The following is a 22,922-nucleotide window of genomic DNA, read 5'->3' as shown; positions in this document are numbered from 1 at the left end:
TCATATGCAATTCTAATTAGACTTCGAGTATCTATCTATCTGCGGCCAGCGTTTTTGCAATTGGTGTATATATATATATATATATATATATATATATATATATATATATATATATATATATATATATATATATATATATATATAGCATATATAGCATAGCATAGCATAGCATAGCATAGCAATAGCATATGGATGGGCCTATATCAGCACAATATTTTTTTCCGATTTGACCATATTTATTTATTTATTTATTTATTTATTATGCTTTACCACTTGAATACAACATACAATATTACAAACACGAACAGCACAAAATTAATACAAACCCATGAATATTCACAATAATCGAGGCAGGGTATTGCTACAGCTCACGCCAATTACAGCAGCCCTTTCAAAACAAATAAAACAAACATCATACAATCTCCACACAATATAAAGTTCCCATGCACTTAGGAAAATCTTCCTCGTGATAGGAGCAGAATAGAATTGTACTCCGAGAGTAAAATGACTGCTCACATCCCACAGGAAGATCCACCTATAAGGAAATTTACGTGTAACAATGCTGGACAAAACGAACACAAGGACACACATTTGAATTAATAGCAGCATGATTTAGAATTAGACAAATTACGGGACGCGTTACAAGACAAACAAACAGACTTCCAAGTTCTAGGATTTTCGGCGTCATAAATATATTCAAGGCCGAATGGTAATAGTTATAAAGATCGTTTTTGAATGGACAAAGGCTTATGTTCTTCGTTGTCAGCCCTTTTGGAAGAACATTCCATACTCATGCGCACCTAGAAAAGAATGACTTCTGGAATGTTACAGTCTTGCACTTTAGTGTGATGAACGTCAAGCACGTGGGGTTGGCTGATCGTGTTGATCTCTCCCCGGTTCTGAATTGATGGTAGAACACTATCTTTAACTTTTATCATCCATTGATGCATGCATTTAAAGTAGAACACCAGATCCAAAAACTCGTGCCAATAGCAGAGTGGAATAAGGTCTAACATTTCGAGTCGCTTACTGTAGGTAATGTCGCAGAGTACGCAGATAAATGGTAGATCCAAAATATACTTGCTCGCGCGCCTCTGAATTCTCTCCGTCCGTTTAATCAGTTCCACAGTTTGTGGCGCCCAGACTTGAGATGCATAGCATAGCTTTGAACGTACAAGAGTTAAATACAGAGTACGACGAACCAAGATAGATTTTGTATCAAGTGTGGACCTCCTAACGTATCCGAGCATTCTCGTTGATTGACCACATTGGTCTTCAACATGTTTGGACCAAGTCAAATTGGAAGAAGTCCATACTCCTAAATCACGCTCTTGATCGGTGCTTTCTAGGACGGTATTATGTAGTTTGTAGGGATATTCTATTTTCTGATGTTTTCATATCTATGCACAGTAGGAAAGTTGGGGTTTTCATCAGGATGGGATATTTAATTAATCAGGATGAGAGATTTTTACAGTTGTAATTCAATGAACAGTGGGGTGAGACTTGGGGTGATGCCAGCGTTATTGCTTAGGGAGCGCTGAAACCTAAGTTTAATTAAATTTACATCAACGTAATTTTCAGTGACGAAAATTCACATCAGTCAGTCAATCAGTTCTAGTCAGTAAGTTAGTCATAGCGTAATCTCCGGGGGTCCTTCGAATTATTTTCGTACTTATTTATTGTGCATATTCAGTGATAGGAAATATAGGTTAAAAGCCTAGGGAGAGGTTATGCGTGAATTATACAAATATACCTGTCAGATAATATGCATGAACTGAACAGCGCGCCGCGGTTTATGTACATTACTTTACACTACGAGTGTTTTGCCCGATCCTTTTCAGAAAGTATTAAACTTTTAAATGTTGACATCATAAAGTAACACCTTTCTACGAACCGAAGAAACACATAAACGGTGTATTTTGTTGAAACGTGTTACCGCGAATTGTTCCAGCTGCCATGAGCTACAATATAATTCAATAATGAAAATCGCGGCAAATGTAATGTGAGTACTTTTGAGTAAAATGAAAAACAATATCAGTTGAAATTTTACTCGATTCGTGATTCAGCTCTTAGTTGTAATTGAACTAGAACTATGCTTCGTCAACTGGCCGCGCTCGTATAATTGATTCCGAGTTATGTTTATTCTGGCACTCGCGATTACTAGATTTTTAGATTTCTAGATTTTTAGAGGTATGGGTACGTAGCAGATGTGACCACCCTGTCCTAGAGTATCTGCAGGTTGCATGGGTTATATCAGGACACACGTCCAGTGCTTAACCTCGAAACTTTGCACTATTCGGCTTCGATATCTAGTTCTGCTTATACATTTATTTAATGCATGTGCATTTTTTGTTTTTAGTTTAAAAAGAAAAAACCGTTTGATCTGGCCACTTTCAACATGTATTCGGAATTCATCTTCTAAAATGCAACTGGTACGTTGCCATTTAGTATCATTTGCTGCCAACAAAGTTGTCACAATCATGTGACGACTTTCATAGGATAGATCTGCATGTTCTAAGTGTGAACCAAACTGAAATTGAAACTAGGTATCCAAGGATAGTTCAAAGTTATATAGATAGTGCTAAGCAACCAGACATTTGTCGCAACATAAACGTTTCGACTTATGCCAGTAAAAATATAAAGAACTAGGTTAAACATTACCCTTAATCAAACAGGAGATTACTCAAAGTACTTGAATTACGTTAGCCCCGATATTGTAATACTAGATTATAATTTTAGTTGCTCATGCAAAGCGGGCGTTATTTTATCAGTTTAGTATTATAGGGTTTGGCAAAAAACACCATGTCTCATCTCTTCGTCAAACAACTGTGACTACATCAACTACATGTATATGATGGCAACAACTGATCCGTCATTTCCAAAGAATAGCCAAAATAGTTGCGTTGTAAATAATGGAAATAAAAACTGCGGTGAATATTATGTCTATGATGTGAATACAAAGCAATATAATTATCAATCAATACTGTATACCACCAAAGGAAAAGGGATGGATGATAAATAAATAAATAAAACAAGTTAAACTGATTCAAAAACGTTACATTTCTGATCATGTACAAAAAATTACTATAAGCGTAAATCAAAGAAAGTTTACGGAAAGTTTACACTATGACTGACTGACTGTCTGACTCGTCACTTAGGACAAAGAAACTTTGCACTAAAAAAGCAGTCCTACTGACTGTAGACTGTTCACATGCAAGCTGTATTTTCATCAGTGTAATTGGTGAATCTGTTATACTCTTTCCTTGTTCGAGCGGAATGGTTTGAGGGGGAGGGATACGAAACATATCAATCTCGTTCCCCGAACCCGCGATTTCCTCAGGAACACAGGCTGTGGGATAATTCAGATCGGAAAGCCAAAAATCCTGGCCCCTCGTTAGAAATGCCTCAACTTTTGCAATCTTTTGTCTTTTTGTCATCCAGTTACATTTTCGAACTTCTGAGCAAAGTTAAAATCACTCGTGAATTGGATAGCCAAGTGGTCGAACTAATCCAGAAAGTGATTTCATTTTCCGTTGCAATTGAGTTTATGTAGTAGTTTCCGATCTTGTTTCAACATTTCATTTGTTAAATTGCAAAGGATGTCCAAAGCATTTTAGGCGATTATTGAGTTGGAGCAAGCTCTGTATAAGTCAATATCCCAGTATTGCAGCAAAATAGTGTTAAAAATGAGAAATGAAATACATACATGATTTAAGAAATCTTCTTCATTGCAGTTCAAACTGGTGGTGCAAGAAAAAGACAATTTCACTTAAGCAAGTTCGCGGACGCCTTGAAAGTACGTATACAGTAGTCTTTGACATGATAGAAAATTTGGTGGTAGAAATGTGGTGGGGAAAGGGCTCTCATGCATGTTGATATTTTCTGACGTTTATTGTTGTAATAATTAACAGTTATTCAGCGAACTCGAGTCGTATATGAGCTGATAGCCGACGAGCGCCGAGTTGGCTATCGGTAATATACGACGAGCGACGACTGTTTTATTATATACAAAAACTTTGTCCCCCTTTTGGTGCATTTGGTGTGCTATTATATCAACTAAAGCTTGGATTCTATTTCACTCAAGTTATTATTATATAATCAGTTATTATTACCCCAGTTATGGTAAAAACCTATTATCTCTAGACATCTTTTCCAAAGTTCAAAAACATTTCTTTTTGTTTTCCCTCGCATTTCAAGTGGAATTGAAAAAACAATTCCTAGATGAGGTGGTAAACAAAAGAGATTTTAAGGTTTGTTATAAAGTGATTCTAATCATCATAATTTCTTTAGGAAAAAAACTATTAACATTGCTTTGTGGTTTTACAATCCTATACAAAACGAGGAATATGTGGCAATTCCGGACTCCAAAGTCAATTTAGCCCGTATTCAAATAGGGAAATTTTTGTGCTGAGAATTTTATCTGAAGCTTTATCAATTCAAATCGTGACTGTAATCTCAAAGTCATATATCATTGTTTATACCATCACTACCACAATAGTTTGATAAACTTCTTCTGAGTCAGGAACAAATGTAGGTACTATTTCACTCATAATCTTTATTTTCAGGGATTAAATGGTCAACAATGATGTGGTCAGCAGGCATCTCGAGCTGTCAATCAAGCCATCGATCGTGCATTACGTCATAAAGAAGATTATGGAGCCATACTCTTTTGTGACGAGAGGTGTGTTTCTTAAACTTTAACATGGTCCAACAAACTTTGGATGAGAATTACCGAAAACTCTGCCAAATGACCCTGCATATCCGTTCTAATCTGATACCCAGCTTCTGGTCTACGGGTACAGTAGCCTTATCTTGTTCAACGAATTTCCATCGGACTAATCCAGTTGTCAGACTTTGACCTGTTGGGCAAACAAGGTTTTTATTATAAAACAATAGGCAGCCCAATGGCTACCTTAGGATGCCTACCTTAGGATATATATATATATATATATATATATATATATATATAATATATATGTATATATATATATATATATATATATATATATATATATATATATATATATATATATATATATATATATATATATATATATATACTATATAATGCCTACTTTGCCTGAACACGCGAGTCGCCATTGGGCTGCCTATGATAAAACATGTACACAGCTTGAATTTCTATTGAGCAAAATAAGGCTACCCATACCCGTAGACTGCTTCAGGGTAAATTAAACTTTTAATATTTTGTTGGAGGGAGGTTTCAGTGAAAACGTGACTTTTCTGTCTAATTTTCTTAAATAATGAATGCACTCTGTGTCAGTCAATATTTAAACTGTTATATGATTAGTCCTTGCACCCCCAAACCAGGTCAGATGTGATCCATTCAGGCAAGCGAGTTTGTTGAATTGTGTCCCCATTTTCCAAGGTTCTGCCAAGAAAGAACAAAAGCGGAACTGCCAAAATGGATGAAGCCGTATATTTGTGCATATCCGACATTTGAGGACATTCAGAGGGAGTTACGGTATTTTTTTCACACGAGCAACCGAATTAGTGAGTTGTTAAATGAAATATCGTAATAAATACGGAAATAGAGATTCAGTCAAGTCCTAATTTCCCTCTTTTCTTAATCTAATAATATGGGCTACTGTACCGCTAACGCAGGTAGGTTTTTAATGGTACGGAGAGACAACAATATAAACTTAAACAAAAACTACCCCGTATTTTGGTTTTTGTGTCTTTAAGATCTGAACACCAAAGTAAAACGTTACATCTCCAAGCGCTTTTTAAATATCGATGTTGTCTATATTGTGGAAATACCATCTTTTCATGTGTAATGAACGTGCCGCTCTTAGGCCAGCTGTGTCTAAAATGGATGAAGTTATCACCTGGATAGTTTTTTTCAAACGTAGAAAGGACCTACTGACCTACTAACCTAGCATGACCAACTGATTGAGCCTTACCAATTTATTTAAAATGGTCAAATAGAATACATATAATTATTATGTGATATATATTACAAAATTTACTTTTAAAATTTTTAGCTTTTTAGTCCTTTTTCAGTTTGCCCGAATTTTCGGCTGAACTTTTGCCCCCCCCCCCTGTCCCGTACGGCTATGGGGACGAAGCAGGAAAACAGTTACAATTTTCCTATGGCTTTTCCAATTAGACAGCTGAGAAAAAATTGGTTCATCATCAATAGCCTTTATCCTCCTGTCACATGAATCCTGTGCCCAACAGAATATATTTTTTTGGATTTCAGCCACTATTGAGGCGAGCCGATCCACAGATTCAGCCAACGAGCGAATAGTCGCGTTGTTCATCATTAATTGTTCAATTCTAAGGTTTTCAATGCTTTCTGCACTATCAGATTGAACACTAGACTGCGTTTGTTTCGCCACTGTATATAGAACCGGCAGGCAGCATAACCTCGCCGGGTTATAGATCGACTGTCATCAACAGTGTTGAATTCTCAGTGTTCGTAGCCCTGTCAACGCTAGAAGTCACGCTTGCAAGATCACACATAGCTTCACCCGAGTACGAATTTCATTCGCATTCTTTTCATTAACTACAAGGAACTTTTTGTTTTTTAACCAGAGAATCGTAAAACCTTCCGCCTCAGAAAGTCTCTTTTCATTTGCTGGCGATGACCACGTTCCTTGTAGGATAAGACCATCCCTTACGAATTCTTTCAAGTTGTACTAGCTAATTGCGGGTACTTCAGCATAAATAGGGAGCTTAAGATCGGCTTCCGCTACGAGTACCGATACCAATAATCAGTCACGCGCATGCGCAGATGTAACAATCGTCCAAAATGTGACAACACTGGAAGTCGCGAGTACCGTTTTGGGGCTGAAAATGGAAGTGGATAGGTAGGCGAAGTACCGAAAATATTTACTGTATTATTATTTAGGTTTTAGTTGTATAATGTTTCTGCTTTGTTTGGTGAGACTTAAGGATTGTGATTAGAGTTTTTGATGTGAATATAGCCGCTATACTCAGCCATGTTTATTTACTTCTTACGGAAGTCACAATCTTAACGCTTGAAAATTTCCGCTTCCAAACTGTAATACGTCATGTATTTTCGTATCGGTACTGGTAGTGGAAGATGATCTTAACCTCCCTAATATGTTGACTACTTCACTTCTCGAAAAAAAATTCTCATTACCACGCGCTCTTTTTGTTGATATTAGTGAACTGAAGCAAGTGACGTTTTTGACAACACGTACGTTGACCGGAAGTAAAGTTTTTGTTTTCCACCAATCACAATCCTTGACCCAGTCTTTTGACGTTACTCATGCCGTTTGTGTTGTCAAAAATGTCATTTGCTTAAGCCCACTATTGCCGAACGCTGACTCAATGTCTCGCTTGCTCACCAAAACTCGCGTGCGCAAAAGTATTAATTATCCACGTCAACAAAAGAGCGCTCATTTGTCCAAATTTTTCGAGAGGCTCACATTTCGCGAATTGTTCGTTGCAAATTGTTTTCAAAATTGGAATTATCGAGAAAATATGTAAGTATATTTTAAGATTTTACGATTTCGGGTAAGAACACTGTGGTGTATTACATATATTTTTTTTCGTCTCAGTTCATTTATTCCACTTATTAGCCGAATTTGAGGTCCGTACTAGAAAATAACAGACCGAGGTCTTGACAGTACGGACCGAGCGACAGCGAGGTCCGTACATAAAAGACCGAGGTCTGATATTTTTCCAGTACGGACCGAACGTATTCGGTTAATAAGGGATTTATTATATTGCATACAGTATTTAGTGTATTTATTTATACATTGCGCTGCAGTTGCAGCATTCTTGCTGGCTTTTTCGCCAGCCAGTCGCCAAGCAAGCACTGAAGCGGCTTCCGAAACTTTGTTTTTTGCTCGTTAAATAAGAATGATACAGTATTAAATATAAACAAAAATCACAAAAGAAAAAATATAATATTCACAAATAATAAAATAATTCACAAATGTTTTTGTTCAAAAATATGAGAGTTGGACCGTTACTATGGCAACGGTCTAATACTGTTGGATTCCAGACCGGCAAGAACCAATCAGCGCGCGCCATTTTAGTCACGAGACCGCGTGCCATATAATAATGCGTATTATTAAGTGGCTTAATATAAAAAATATAAAGGAAGAAACGTGTTTCACAGTTCCGCTTGTGTTTTGGAAGGAAGAGAATTTAGTTCACTTTCGAAAGCGAGGAAGTAAACTGGACGTTTTTATATTTGATTTAAGAGTGGAAATCCAAACCATACTAAAATACGGCAGCTTAGCGCAACGAATAAAACGGGTAACTCCCCAACGCACGTACCACGTCAAATCACAGCTTTGTAATCAGAATTTTTCTGTAACTCCTTTAAAGTTAGGCGTATGAATGGCCTAGAATTGAATTCTGTGTGTCACTCTCTAAACGTGTAAGACCGTGCTTCGATCTTCGTTTTTTTGTTTGAAACTTTTTAACATTATTCATGCATTTTTTCTTTCCCGTCTGTCCAGGAATATGAATTCTAATGATTCTCGGATCTCCTTTAAGATATGAATTAGAGTTTCTTTTTTGTGGAATGTTCTGTGATTTAAAGAATGAATTGGAAATGTGGAATTAAAGTAGCACTTTATTAAGCTTATAAACGTTCTAATTTTACAGGAGGAATCAGAGGTATGATTCAGAGAGAGATCACTGAGGTATGATCTTTATTTACATGGCGTATAGCTATAACATAAGGATGTTTTATTATATTGACACGTGTTTGTCTCCATTTTCTGGGAAATATTATTAATTTGTCATAAGAAAAATAACGATGATTATAATACGTAATATTTTATTATAAAGTATAATAATAAAAAGGTATTCCTTGCGTCACGACAAACCATGCAAGCGCTTCTTACCCATTTAGCTACCCTCATCTTTCAACGGACGAGGGTTATGTTACGTTTTTGTTGAATTTATTCTATAGGAGAAAAAATTTAGCAAACTTTCCAATGCCTCCGAGAAGTGGCCTTCGGCAAAAATCGAACCTTCTCCTTTATGATGCGGGTGCAATGATCTTGCTATTGAGGTGGACGTGTAGCTCATAGGAGCGGGCGTTGTTAGTATTTGTTTTAGATGGTAATGTCGCCATCGCAAATTGAGGCGTAGGTTTAAATTCTAAAGGGACAACGATACCTGACAACTTTTTTCCCGACCAATCCTGGCTTGAATTTGGGATGCAGTAGAACTTAATATATCACGTACTGTAAAACTTTATGTAAACGTAATTGATTTACATTCTCAATAAACCTGTTCTTTTATTTGGTGAGGTTACAGACTTTTACTACTTCAAGTCCCCTAAATTAATACAAAATCGTTTTTAGTGCTGGTAGTGTCCGGTGTTCATTTGATTACGCAAACGCGTCTTAAGTCTCGGAGTATTCTGAGGTAAATAATTTTTTATTATCAATTGAAAAATAAGTTCTGGTCAAATCTATTTTAATTTATGTTTACGAAAAGGTTGAACTTCCTGCAAACCGTTGATCGGATTCATAACTTTACAATTACGTGTGGCTGCAGGAAATTTGACCAGAACTTATTTCATACAGTGATATACAAGTGGAAATTCAAAATCCACATTTATCAAGAAACATCAGATGTTTTTTGAAACCCTCAAACGGGACCCGACTCGGCAGTCCTTATTCTACAAAAACAGGTAGAATTTTGTAATATATTTAGAAAGGAGAGTCTCTAAGCCAGAGAGTCTCATCGTTTCTGGATTGCTACAACTTTTAGGCGCTGTACATGCTATTATACCACTACACTATCAGTGGCAATTCTAATTCCACAGGAACAATGGGGATTGCAATAGATAAGTTGCAGAAAAATAAAATCATAGCAAAATGTCTGGTTTCATATTATCTGGGGAGGTTCAAGCATGTGCGTTTGTCTTATTCAGCACTTTCAATCTTTCTGGAACGTAATATTTTTCATTCCCAAACCAGTAACTTCCTTGCAGCGTTACGTAATTTTTGAGGCAGGAACTAACTCTTCTAACAGGGAGATTATATAACGGTTGTATTTGAGTACCTCTGCCATGCTGGGCATGAGTGATTCTATATTTCAAGTTTGCATGAAACTCTTTTTGTTGCAGTAAATTTTCCATAGGTTGTTCCTGATGGGATGCTGGTGTTTTCCCCGTCCTATGGAACCCTTGATACAGCACTGAAACATTGGCAGGCATTGCTATAGATTTAACGATGGTGTAGTTTCTGATACGCGGGCGAATTAACAGACGAATTAAGAATATTTTCCTAAGATTGTCCAGACGAATTGTTTGTCTCTAAAACTAATGTGATTTTTATACAGATTAATCTTACTGAACCTTTTGTTAGTTCTTCCTTTGCCTTAGGTCGAAATTCCACCGCCTGGTTTGTTGACGAAACTGATAGGAACGATGTTTCATATCCCAGTCCGTTACGTCAATTCACAATGATTATTCTTTGTTTTGTAAGATTTCTGGTCTATGGAACCGACTTGAGACAAGAAAACTATTTTTGTTGAGCCGAGACGGAAAAGGGAATTTAAAGAGCTTGGTTCTATTTCCATGCAGCGAACTAGGCTTTGTAACGATTAAATATATAGTTAAACAGTTCATACGTTTTTACCACGACGAAAAACGGGTCATTTTGATCTGTAGGTTATATTCAACTAAATAATTCTTAATGAACAGGCTGATTGAGGTTTATCTTAGGATTTATGGTCTGTTTTAGGCAATGGAAGGATTTTATGAAAAAGTCTGCAATCCAGAGAACAAGGGTGCTGTGTTTCTTGGCGTTTTCCTAGGAAAGGTATGGTGTCTACCGCACTTTTCCAACGTATTAATACCAAAGTCATTAAACACAGACAATTAAGACAGCTTGTCAGGCTGTACAGTAATAAGCTCTTTGTTAATCAGCTGAAATCTTGTCAGATTTGGTGGAAACAGGTGATAATTTCATGTCCAGAGTCAACGAATATAATCCTTGATTCTAACCCTCTATTATAAGTAGTTGGGTGAGAGTTAGGGTGAGGTTGGAAATTAAAAGTTAGGATTATTTTCGTGGAGCTTTGACATGAAACGAGCTATGGACATGAAACTATGATCGAAACATACAAGTCAAACACATCCTGATAGCAGATCGTAAAAAGAATTGATACGAGCCTCAGCTGTTTTACAAGAAACTCGTGTGTTTCTCACGTTTAGTTCAGCGAAGGTGTTGACTTCAGTGATATCAACGGTCGTGCTGTCGTCACAACTGGTTTACCTTATCCACCGGATTTTGATCCAAAGGTTTGGTTTTCGATTAACAACCTAGCTAATGCTGTTTTAATATTCGCAAAAATAAATTGGGAAATGAGTCTTTTGATTATCATTCAGCCTATAATAAGAATACGTTGGGATTTCTGGTTACTCAAGTTTGATTTATTAATAATATGGCTTTTTAAGATCCTCTACTCTGATTGGTTTGCCGTGAAACACATATCCGTCGGTCAATAATCAGTTATTATTACCCCGGTTATGGTAAAAATCTATTATCTCTAGACATCTTTTCCAAAGTTCAAAAACATTTTTTTTGTTTTCCCTCACATTTCAGATGTAATTGAAAAAACAATTCCTAGATGAGGTGGTAAACAAAAGAGAATTTAAGGTTGTTTATAAAGTGGTTCTAATCATCATAATTTCTTTAAGAAATAAACTATTAAAATTGCTTTGTGGTTTTACAATCCTATACGAAACGAGGAATATGTGGCAATTCCGGACTTCCAAAGTCAATTTAGCCCGTATTCAAATAGGGAAACTTTTGTGCTGAGAATTTTATCTGAGGCTCTATCAATTCAAATCGTGACTGTAATCTCAAAGTCATATATCATTGTTTATACCATCACTACCACAATAGGTACTATTTCACTCATAATCTTTATTTTCAGGGATTAAATGGTCAACAATGATGTGGTCAGCAGGCATCTCGAGCTGTCAATCAAGCCATCGGTCGTGCATTACGTCATAAAGAAGATTATGGAGCCATACTCTTTTGTGACGAGAGGTGGGTTTCTTAAACTTTAACATGGTCCAACAAACTTTGGATGAGAATTACCGAAAACTCTGCCAAATGACCCTGCATATCCGTTCTAATCTGATACCCAGCTTCTGGTCTACGGGTACAGTAGCCTTATTTTGTTCAATGAATTTCCATCGGACTTCACATCTAAAATGCGTTTCCAGTAGTCAGACTTTGACTTGTTGGGGCAAACAAGATTTTTATTATAAAACATGTAAACAGCTTGAATTTCTATTGAGCAAAATAAGGCTATACCCATACTCGTAGACTGCTTCAGGGTAAATTAAACTTTTAATATTTTGAGGGACGCCTTCAGTGAAAACGTGACTTTTCTGTCTAATTTTTTTAAATAATGAATGCACTCTGTGTCAGTCAATATTTAAACTGTTATATGATTAATCCTTGCACCCTCAAACCAGGTCAGGTGAGATCCATTTAGGCAAGTGAGTTTGTTGAATTGTGTCCTCATTTTCCAAGGTTCTGCCAAGAAAGAACAAAAGCGGAACTGACAACATGGATGAAGCCGTATATTTGTGCATATCCGACATTTAAGGACCTTCAGAGGGAGTTACGGTATTTCTTCATCACACGAGCAACCGAATTAGTGAGTTGTTAAATGAAGTATCGTGATAAATACACGAATAGAGATTCAGTCAAGTCCTAATTCCCGGCTGTTCTTAATCTAATGATATGGGCTACTGTACCGCTACCGCCGGTAGGTGTTTAATGGTACGGAGAGACAACAATATAAACTTAAAAACTACCCCGTATTTTGGTTTTTGTGTCTTTAAGATCTAAACACCAAAATAAAACGTTACATCTCCAAGCGCTTTTTAAATATCGATGTTGTGTATATTGTGGAAATCCCATCTTTTCATGTCTAATGAACGTGCCGCTCTTGGGCCAGCTGTTTGTAAAATGGATGAAGTTATCACCTGGATAGTTTTTTTCAAACGTAGAAAGAACCTGCTGACTAACTAACCTAGCATGACCAACTGATTGAGCCTTACAAATTTATTTAAAATGGTCAAAAAGAGTACATATATGTGATATATATTACAAGATTTACTTTTAAAAATTTTAGCTTTGTAACCCTTTTTCAGTTTACCCGAATTTTCGGCTGAACTTTGCCCGAACTTTTTAGTTCTCGAAATTTTTCACACCCCCCCCCTGTCCCGTACGGCTATGGAGACGAGGCAGGAAAACAGTTTTAATTTTCCTATGGCTTTTCCAATTAAACAGCTGAGAAAAAATTGGTTCATCATCTGTAGCCTTTATACTCCTGTCACATGAATCCTGTGCCCAACAGTATATTTTTGTTTGGATTTCAGCCACTATTGAGGCGAGGCCGATCCACAGATTCAGCCAACGAGCGAATAATCGCGTTGTTCATCATTAATTTTTCAATTCTAAGGTTTTTAATGCTTTCTGCACTATCACATTGAACAATTGACCGCGTTTGTTTCGCTACGGTATATAGAACCGCCAGGCAGCATAACCTCGCCGGTTTATAGATCGACTGTTATCAACAGTGTTGAATTTTTAGTGTTACTAGCCCTGTCTACGCTAGCAGTCGCGCTTGCAAGATCGCCGCTCGCGCACATAGCTTTAATCACGCGAGTACGAATTTCTTTCGCATTCTTTCCATCAACTACCAGGAACGTTTTGTTTTTTAGCCGGGAATCGTAACACCTTCCGCCTCAAAAAGTCTCTTTTCATTTGCTGGCGATGACCACGTTCCTCAGTGTAGGATAAGACCATCCCTTACGAATTCTTTCAAGCTGTACAAGCTAATTGCGGGTACTTCATCATAAATATGTTCACTATATTAAAGAACGCTGACTCAATGTATACTAAAAACGCTCGCTCCTATGAGCTACCCGTCTAGCTCAATAGCAACATCATTGCACCGGCATCATGAAGGAGAAGGTTCGATTTCTGCCGAGGGCCACTTCTCGGAGGCATCAGAAAGTTTGCTAAATTTTTTCTCCTACTCTAGAACAAATTCAACATAAACGTAACATAACCCTTTTGCGTTGAAAGATGAGGGTAGCTAAATGGGTAAGAAGCGCTTGCATTGTTTGTCGTGAAGCAAGGAATACCTTTTTATTATTATACTTTATAATAAAATATTACGAAATATTATCATCGTTATTTTTCTTATGACAAATGAATAATATTTCCCAGAAAATGGAGACAAACACGTGTCAATATAATAAAACATCCTTATGTTATAGCTATACGCCATGTAAATAAAGATCATACCTCAGCGATCTCTCTCTGAATCATACCGCTGATTTCTCCTGTAAAAATTAGAACGTTTATAAGCCTATTAAAGTACTACCTTAATTCTCCATTTCCAATTCATTCTTTAAATCACAGAACATTCCACGAAAGAGAAACTCTAATTTATACCTTAAATGAGATCTGAGAATCATTAGAATTCATATTCCTGGACAGACGGGAAAGAAAATGCATGAATGTTAAAAAGTTTCAAACAAAAAAACGAAGATCGAAGCACGGTCTAACACGTTTAGAGAGTGACACACAGAATTCAATTCTAGGCCATTCATAAGCCTAGATGTGAAGGAGTTACAGGAAAATTCTGGTTACAAAGCTGTGATTTGACGTGGTACGTGCGTTGGGGAGTTACCCGCGCGTTTTTATTTGCGCGCGCGTTTACTTTATTCGTTGCGCTAAGCTGCCTTATTTCAGTATGGTTGGATTTCAACTCTTAAATCAAATATAAAAACGTCCAGTTTACTTCCTCGCTTTCGAAAGTGAACTAAATTCTCTTCCTTTCAAAACACAAGTGGAACTGTGGAAACACTTTTCTCTCTTTATATTTTATATATTAAGCCACTTAAAAATACGCAAAATGAACTAAGACAAAAAAATATATGTAATAAACCACAGTGTTTTTACCCAAAATCGTAAAATCTTATATATACTTACATATTTCCTCGATAATTTCAATATAGAATATTGAACCACAATATAACAACGCTTTTGAAAACAATTTGCAACGAACTATTCGCGAAATGCGAGCCTCTCGAAAAATTTCGACAAGTGAGCGGACCTTTGTTGACGTGGATAATTAATACTTTTGCGCACGCGAGTTTTGGTGAGCAAGCGAGACATTGAGTCAGCGTTCGGCAATATCAACAAAAAGAGCGCGTGATAATAAGAATTTTTTTTCGAAAATCAAGTAGTGAACATATTTAAGCTGAAGTACCCGCAATTAGCTAGTACAGCTTGAAGGAGTTCGTAAGGAATGGTCTTATCCTACAAGGAACGTGGTCATCGCAAGCAAATGAAAAGAGACTTTTTGAGGCGAAAGGTTTTACGATTCTCTGGCTAAAAAACAAAAGGTTCCTGGTAGTTGAGGGAAAGCATGCGAAAGCATGCATTCGTACTCGGGTGATTAAAGCTATGTGCGGCGATCTTGCAAGCGCGACTGCTAGGGCTACTAACACTGAGAATTCAACAGTGTTGATGACAGTCGATCTATAAACCGGGGAGGTTATGCCGCCTGTTGGTTCTATATAACGTGGTGAAACAAACGCGGTCAAGTGTTCAATCTGATAGTGCAGAAAGCATTGAAAACCTTAGAATTGAACAATTAATTATGAACAACGCTACTATTCGCTCGTTGGCTGAATCTGTGGATCGGCTCGCCTCAATAGTGGCTGAAATCCGAACAAAAATATGCTGTTGGGCACAGGATTCATGTGACAGGAGTGTAAAGGCTACAGATGATGAACCAATTTTTTCTTAGCTGTTTAATTGGAAAAGCCATAGGAAAATTGTAACTGTTTTTCTGCCTCGTCCCCATAGCCGTACGGGACAGGGGGGGGCAAAATTTCGAGAATAAAAAAATTCGGGCAAAGTTCAGCCGAAAATTCGGGCAAACTGAAAAAATTTAAAAGTAAATTATGTAATATATATCACATATATGTATTCTATTTGAACATTTTAAATAAATTTGTACGGCTCAATCAGTTGGTCGTAATAGGTTAGTTGGTCAGTAGGTCCTTTCTACGTTTGAAAAAAACTATCCAGGTGATAAGTTCATCCATTTTACAAACAGCTGGCTCAAGAGCGACACGTTCATTAGACATGAAAAGATGGGATTTCCACAATACAGACAACGTCGATATTTAAAAAGCGCTTGGAGATGTAACGTTTTATTTTGGTGTTTAGATCTTAAAGACACAAAAACCAAAATACGGGGTAGTTTTTGTTCAAGTTTATATTGTTGTCTCTCCGTACCATTACACACCTACCAGCGGTAGCGGTACAGTAGCCCATATCATTAGATTAAGAACAGAGGGAAATTAGGACTTGACTGAATCTCTATCCGTGTATTTATCACGATAGTTCATTTAACAACTCGCTAATTCAGTTGCTCGTGTGAAAAAATAGCGTAACTCCCTCTGAAGGTCCTCAAATGTAGGATATGCAAAAATATACGGCTTCATCCATTTTGCCAGTTCCGCTTTTTTCTTTCTTGGCAGAACCTTGGAAAATGAGGACACAATTCAACAAACTCGCTTGCCTAAATGGATCTCACCTGACCTGGTTTGGCGGTGCAAGGACTAATCATATAACAGTTTAAATATTGACTGACACAGAGTGCATTCATTATTTAAGAAAATTAGACAGAAAAGTCACGTTTTCACTGAAGGCGTCCCTCCAACAAAATATTAAAAGTTTAATTTACCCTGAAGCAGTCTACGGGTATGGGTATAGCCTTATTTTGCTCAATAGAAATTCAACCTGCTTACATGTTTTACAATAAAAATCTTGTTTGCCCCAACAGATCAAAGTCTGACTACTGGAAATGCATTTTAAATGTGATGTCCGATTGAAATTCGTTGAACAAAATAAGGCGACTGTACCCGTATGTAGTGTGATATAACAAATAGTAACTCACTAATATTACTTATTACTAATATTAACTAATGACGTCAGGATGTATATAAACTAAGTGTATTGACATTATAGGGTATTATTGTTCGAGACATAATTGCACATGGTGGCAGCGCTGGGATATATACAAAATTAGCTATTTAGAAATATGGCAGAATCAAGCAACAACGACGAAGAAAATATTGTGCGAAGTTTTACAACGTATCAAATAACACCGCCGTCAAAGTTTAGCTTTCAATCGTCGGAATGGACCCGATGGATTCGCCGATTTGAGCGGTTTAGAATTGCTACAGAACTCGACAAGAAAGACGAAGAGAAACAAGTCAATGCGCTTATCTACACTATGGGCGATGAGGCAGACGATATAATCACATCGTTTGGCCTCAGCGACGAGGAGATCAAAAGCTACGAAACAGTTCGAAACAAGTTCGAAAATCACTTCATCACTAAACGAAATGTGATTTTCGAAAGAGCGAAATTTAATGTTCGAGCTCAAGACGAAAACGAACCCGTGGAAAGCTTCATTACCGACCTACATTGCGTCGCCAAGTACTGTGAATTTGGGGTACTGAAAGATCAATTGATACGAGATCGTATCGTAGTTGGACTGCAAAACAAAAAACTATCGGAGAAGTTACAATTAGATCCAAATCTAACTCTAGAGAAAGCTATGTCTCAAGCAAGACAAAGCGAGGAAATCAAAAAGCAACAAAGTGTTATTCACGGAGAAAAAGTCACAGGAAGTAACGAGCACAATATCGACAACATATCTAAGAATAGATAGCAACAACGTTCCCGTGAAGGTCAGTTTACTCAGAGTACTAGTAAACACAGCAAATTTTACAAGCCCAAATGTTCACGGTGTCTCGGAACACCACACCCCAGGCAATTGTGCCCAGCAAGTGAGTCCATATGTCATAATTGTTCAAAGAAGGGACATATGGGCAAAGGCATGTCGAAGCCAAACGGGCCAACAATTCCGAAAGCAAGAAATAAACGAATTAAATTTCAGGCAAGAAAACAGGGAGGAGAATTTGTCAGAAGATGAGGCATATTTCTTGGGTGAAATATTACTCCTAGACACTGTCGGCAACACTAGCAGTAAACCGTGGACTGCAGACATCAAAGTAAATGAAGAAAACATCAGATTCAAAATCGACAGTGGCGTTGATGTCACAGTGATACCATTAAGAACATTTCAACAACGAAAACTACCTCTAAAGCTCGACTCGACTAGAAAAGTCCTAATGGGTCCATGTAAGCACAAGCTGAACTGTATTGGAACATTCGCATCGCAGCTCCGACACGAGGACCAGACAACGACAGAAGAAATATTTGTCGTGAAAGGCTTAGAAAGACCACTACTCGGAAGGCAAGCATCCCAGAATCTGAAGCTAATCAATCAAGTCAACGTGGATGTACTAAAAAAGGTTGAAACAGAAAAAACCATAAGAGAAAAGCGTCCCAATCTCTTCACTGGTCTCGGACAAATTAAAAACCTAGAATACGATATCAAAATCACTCAAGATGCAATCCCGTTTGCCATCACAGTACCACGACAAGTACCGATTCCACTCCGCAAAGAAACTCAACGAGAAATAAAAAGAATGGAACAAAACGGAGTGATATCGCGAATTGAAGATCCGACTGAATGGTGCGCCCCGATGGTGGTAACACCAAAAAGCAATGGAAAGGTTCGGATATGTGTAGATCTCACGAAGCTCTCAACCAGTACGTACAACGCGAAAACCACCCACTACCAATACCCGAAACAACATTTGCAAACCTTGCTGGTGCTCGGCATTTCTCAAAATTAGATGCGAACTCGGGATTCTGGCAAATTAGACTGTCAGAACAAGCAAGACCTCTCACAACGTTCATCACCCCATGGGGACGATATTGCTTTAACGTTCTTCCCTTTGGAATAAGCTCAGGCTCTGAAAAGTTTCAGAAGTGTATGTCTCAAATCCTCGAAGGTTTAGAAGGTGTCGAATGCAACATTGATGATGTTCTAATATATGGTACAACACAAGAGGAGCACGACCAAAGATTGGAAAAGGTACTCCAACGACTCGGCGATGCCAACGTCACCCTTAATCCTGAAAAGTGTGTATTCAACATCCCCAGCGTGAAATTTTTAGGTCAGATTGTTGGATCTGACGGCATAAAACCAGACCCAAAGAAAATACAAGCAATCCTGAAAATGCCACCACCAACCAACATACATGAAGTCCGTTCCTTCCTTGGCATGGTGAATCAATTCAGCAAATTTACCACCAATCTCGCCGTCATGACAAAACCCATTCGCGAGCTGCTGGTCAAAAATATCGCATGAACATGGGGACCTCCACAACAAAATGCCTTTGACAAAATCAAGAAAACCCTGTCATCAGCACCAGTTCTGACCTTGTATGACCCCAAGAAAGAAACAAAAATAGCAGCTGATGCTTCGTCATATGGCCTAGGAGCGGTAGTTCTACAAGAAGAGCCGGGTAACTGGAAACCTGTATCATTCATTTCAAGATCGATGACAGCAACTGAGACTAAGTATGCGCAAATAGAAAAAGAGGCTCTGGCGGTTACTTGGGCATGTGAGCGGTCAAGCAACTACATAATTAAAAAGGCGATAATAATAGAAACTGACCATAAACCACTGGTTCCCCTGCTAACCCAACACACGGTCGACAAACTACCTCCAAGGCTACAACGCTATAAGATGAGACTCATGAGATTTCACATCAAGCAAGTCCGACACGTGCCTGGAAAACTACGCTACACAGCTGACACTTTGTCAAGAAAAATACCTGAGGGCACAGCTCAACCAACGATAGCAGAACAGGAAATGAATACCTACATCTCCAGTGTAATGGAAGCACTCCCGGCATCAAATCCAAGATTGAAACAAATACAACAAGCTCAAGATGAGGATGAGGTATGCAAAGAAGTGAAGAAGTACTGCATGGATCAATGGCCAGACAAGGATCATGTCACCCGGGCAGTAAAACCATACTGGTCAGTACAAGGAGAACTCACAATTGTTGACGGGTTATTACTAAAAGGAACAAGACTAGTTATTCCATCCAATCTTCAACGCCAAACCCTTGCCCAAATACACCAAGGTCACCAAGGGATTAACAAATGCAGAGAACGAGCCAAGATATCCGTTTGGTGGCCAGGACTTAGTGCACAAATCAAAACTATGGTTGAAAATTGTACACCTTGCAGCAAGCACAGACAACAGCATGCAGAACCGTTGATCCCAACGCCACTCCCAGCAAGACCATGGCAACTGATCGCAACAGACTTGTTTATTCTAGAAAAGGTGACCTATCTACTAGTGGTAGATTATTATTCTCGATATGTTGAAGTTGTGGCACTAACCAAAGATACAAGTTCAACAAAGATAATACAAGCTTTAAAAGCCATCTTCGCCAGGCACGGGATTCCGGACGAAGTACGTTCCGACATGGGCCCCAATACCACAGTGACGAGTTCGCCCAGTTTGCAAAAGAATGGGGATTCAAGCATAGTACCAGTAGTCCTCGCTATCCTCAAGCGAATGGAGAGGTAGAACGGGCAGTAAGGACAGTGAAAAATATCTTGAAGAAAGAAAAAGATCCCGCAAAAGCAATGTTAGCATATAGATCAACACCATTAGCAAGTGGATATTCGCCAGCGGAACTCCTCATGGGGAGAAAGATAAAATCAACAATACCAATAATGACACAACAGCTCACACCGCAGCTACCAAACCAGGAACTTTTTAAAGCAAAGGAAGAAGAATATAGATTGAAACAGAAGAAGAATTTTGATAATCGCCATAATGCTCGAACCATGAAGCCTTTGACATCAGGAACAACAGTTTATGTGACAGATATGAACTGCACAGGAACAGTAATCAAAACATCCAACAAACCAAGATCATATTTGGTTGACACCCCTATGACGGTTATAAGAAGGAACAGAGCACATCTACGTAGTATTCCAAATCACACCATAATTCAGCAAGTCGACAAGAAACAAGAGAAACAGGAAGACCCACCTAATACGAATACGAACAACAGACCGAAAAGAATAAAAACACTTTCTTTAAAGGCCAGAGAGAATCTGGGACTAGAATAACTAAGTACCGTATGGCATTAGCTATAAAGACAGAACAATACAGTCGTTGACATTATGTTGACAAATCGAAGAAAAGGGAGATGTAGTGTGATATAACAAATAGTAACTCACTAATATTACTTATTACTAATATTAACTAATGACGTCAGGATGTATATAAACTAAGTGTATTGACATTATAGGGTATTATTGTTCGAGACATAATTGAACACCGTAGACCAGAAGCTGGGTATCAGATTAGAACGGATATGCAGGGTCATTTGGCAGAGTTTTCAGTAATTCTCATCCAAAATTTGTTGGACCATGTTAACGTTTAAGAAACACACCTCTGGCAACAAAAGAGTATGGCTCCATAATCTTCTTTATGACGTAATGCACGACCGATGGCTTGATTGACAGCTCGAGATGCCTGCTGACCATACCACTGTTGACCATTTAATCCCTGGAAATACAAGATTATGAGTGAAATAGTACCTACATTTGTTTCTGACTCAGAAGAAGTTTATCAAACTTTTGTGGTAGTGATGGTATAAACAATGATATATGACTTTGAGATTACAGTCACGATTTGAATTGACAGAGCTTCAGATAAAATTCTCAGCACAAAAGTTTCCCTATTTGAATACGGGCTAAATTGACTTTTGAGTCTGGAATTGCCACATATTCCTGGTTTCGTATAGGATTGTAAAACCACAAAGCAATTTTAAAGAAATTATGATGATTAGAACCACTTTATAACCAACCTTAAAATCTCTTTTTTGTTTACCACCTCATCTAGGAATTGTTTTTTCCAACACCTGAAATGCGGGGGAAAACAAAAAAAATGTTTTTGAACTTTGGAAAAGATGTCTAGAGATAATAGATTTTTACCATAACTGGGGTAATAATAACTGATTATTGACCGACGGATATGTGTTTCATGACCAACCAATCAGAGTAGAGATCTTGAAAAGCCATATTATTAATAAATCAAACTTGAGTAACCACAAATCCCAACGTATTCCTATTATCGACTGAACAATAATCAAAAGACTCATTTCCCAATTTATTTTTGCGAATATTAAAACAGCATTAGCTAGGTTGTTAATCGAAAACCAAACCTTTGGATCAAAATCCGGTGGATAAGGTAAACCAGTTGTGACGACAGCACGACCGTTGATATCACTGAAGTCAACACCTTCGCTGAACTAAACGTGAGAAACACACGAGTTTCTTGTAAAACATCTGAGGCTTGTATCAATTCTTTTTACGATCTGCTATCAGGATGTGTTTGACTTGTATGTTTCGATCATAGTTTCATGTCCATAGCTCGTTTCATGTCCAAGCTCTACGAAATTAATCCTAACTTTTAATTTCCAACCTCACCCTAACTCTTACCCAACTATTTATAATAGAGGGTTAGAATCAAGGATTATATTTGACTCTGGACATGAAATTACTACGTGTTTCCACCAAATCTGACAAGATTTCAGCAGATCAAAAAGACCAAGAGCTTATTACTGTACAAAGTTTTAAACCTGACAAGCTGTCTTAACTTTCTGTGTTTAATGACTTTGGTATTAATACGTTGGAAAAGTGCGGTAAACACCATACCTTTCCTAGGCAAACGGCAAGAAACACAGCACCCTTGTTCTCTGGATTGCAGACTTTTTCATAAAATCCTTCCATTGCCTAAAACAGACCATAAATCCTAAGATAACCTCAATCAGCCTGTTCATTAAGAATAATTTAGTTGAACATAACCTACAGATCAAAATGACCCGTTTTTCGTCGTGGTAAAAACGTACAGATGAACTAACTTATTTAAAAAGCCTAGTTTTAAGATTTCGCTGCATG

The 22,922-nt window shown here is 37.7% G+C and overlaps 2 protein-coding genes across 2 annotated transcripts; both read left to right on the top strand.

The window, feature by feature from the left end:
• Positions 1-16,997: 16,997 nt before the first annotated feature.
• LOC114542703 lies at positions 16,998-17,769 on the top strand. The gene has a single exon (XM_028562185.1). The coding sequence runs from the start codon at positions 17,113-17,115 to the stop codon at positions 17,746-17,748; it is 636 nt and encodes a 211-aa protein (XP_028417986.1). The 5' UTR covers positions 16,998-17,112; the 3' UTR covers positions 17,749-17,769.
• Positions 17,770-19,491: 1,722 nt separating this feature from the next.
• LOC114542699 (uncharacterized protein K02A2.6-like) lies at positions 19,492-20,535 on the top strand. The gene has a single exon (XM_028562183.1). It carries the CDS (start codon positions 19,492-19,494, stop codon positions 20,533-20,535), a length of 1,044 nt encoding a protein of 347 aa, XP_028417984.1.
• Positions 20,536-22,922: the final 2,387 nt, after the last annotated feature.

Source organism: Dendronephthya gigantea, unplaced genomic scaffold (assembly GCF_004324835.1).
Source record: "Dendronephthya gigantea isolate DGI-Jeju-01 unplaced genomic scaffold, DenGig_1.0 000379F, whole genome shotgun sequence".
Lineage (NCBI taxonomy): Eukaryota > Metazoa > Cnidaria > Anthozoa > Malacalcyonacea > Nephtheidae > Dendronephthya > Dendronephthya gigantea.
The sequence above is the reverse complement of the archived record's forward strand: the minus strand, read 5'-3'. Positions and strand labels throughout refer to the sequence as shown.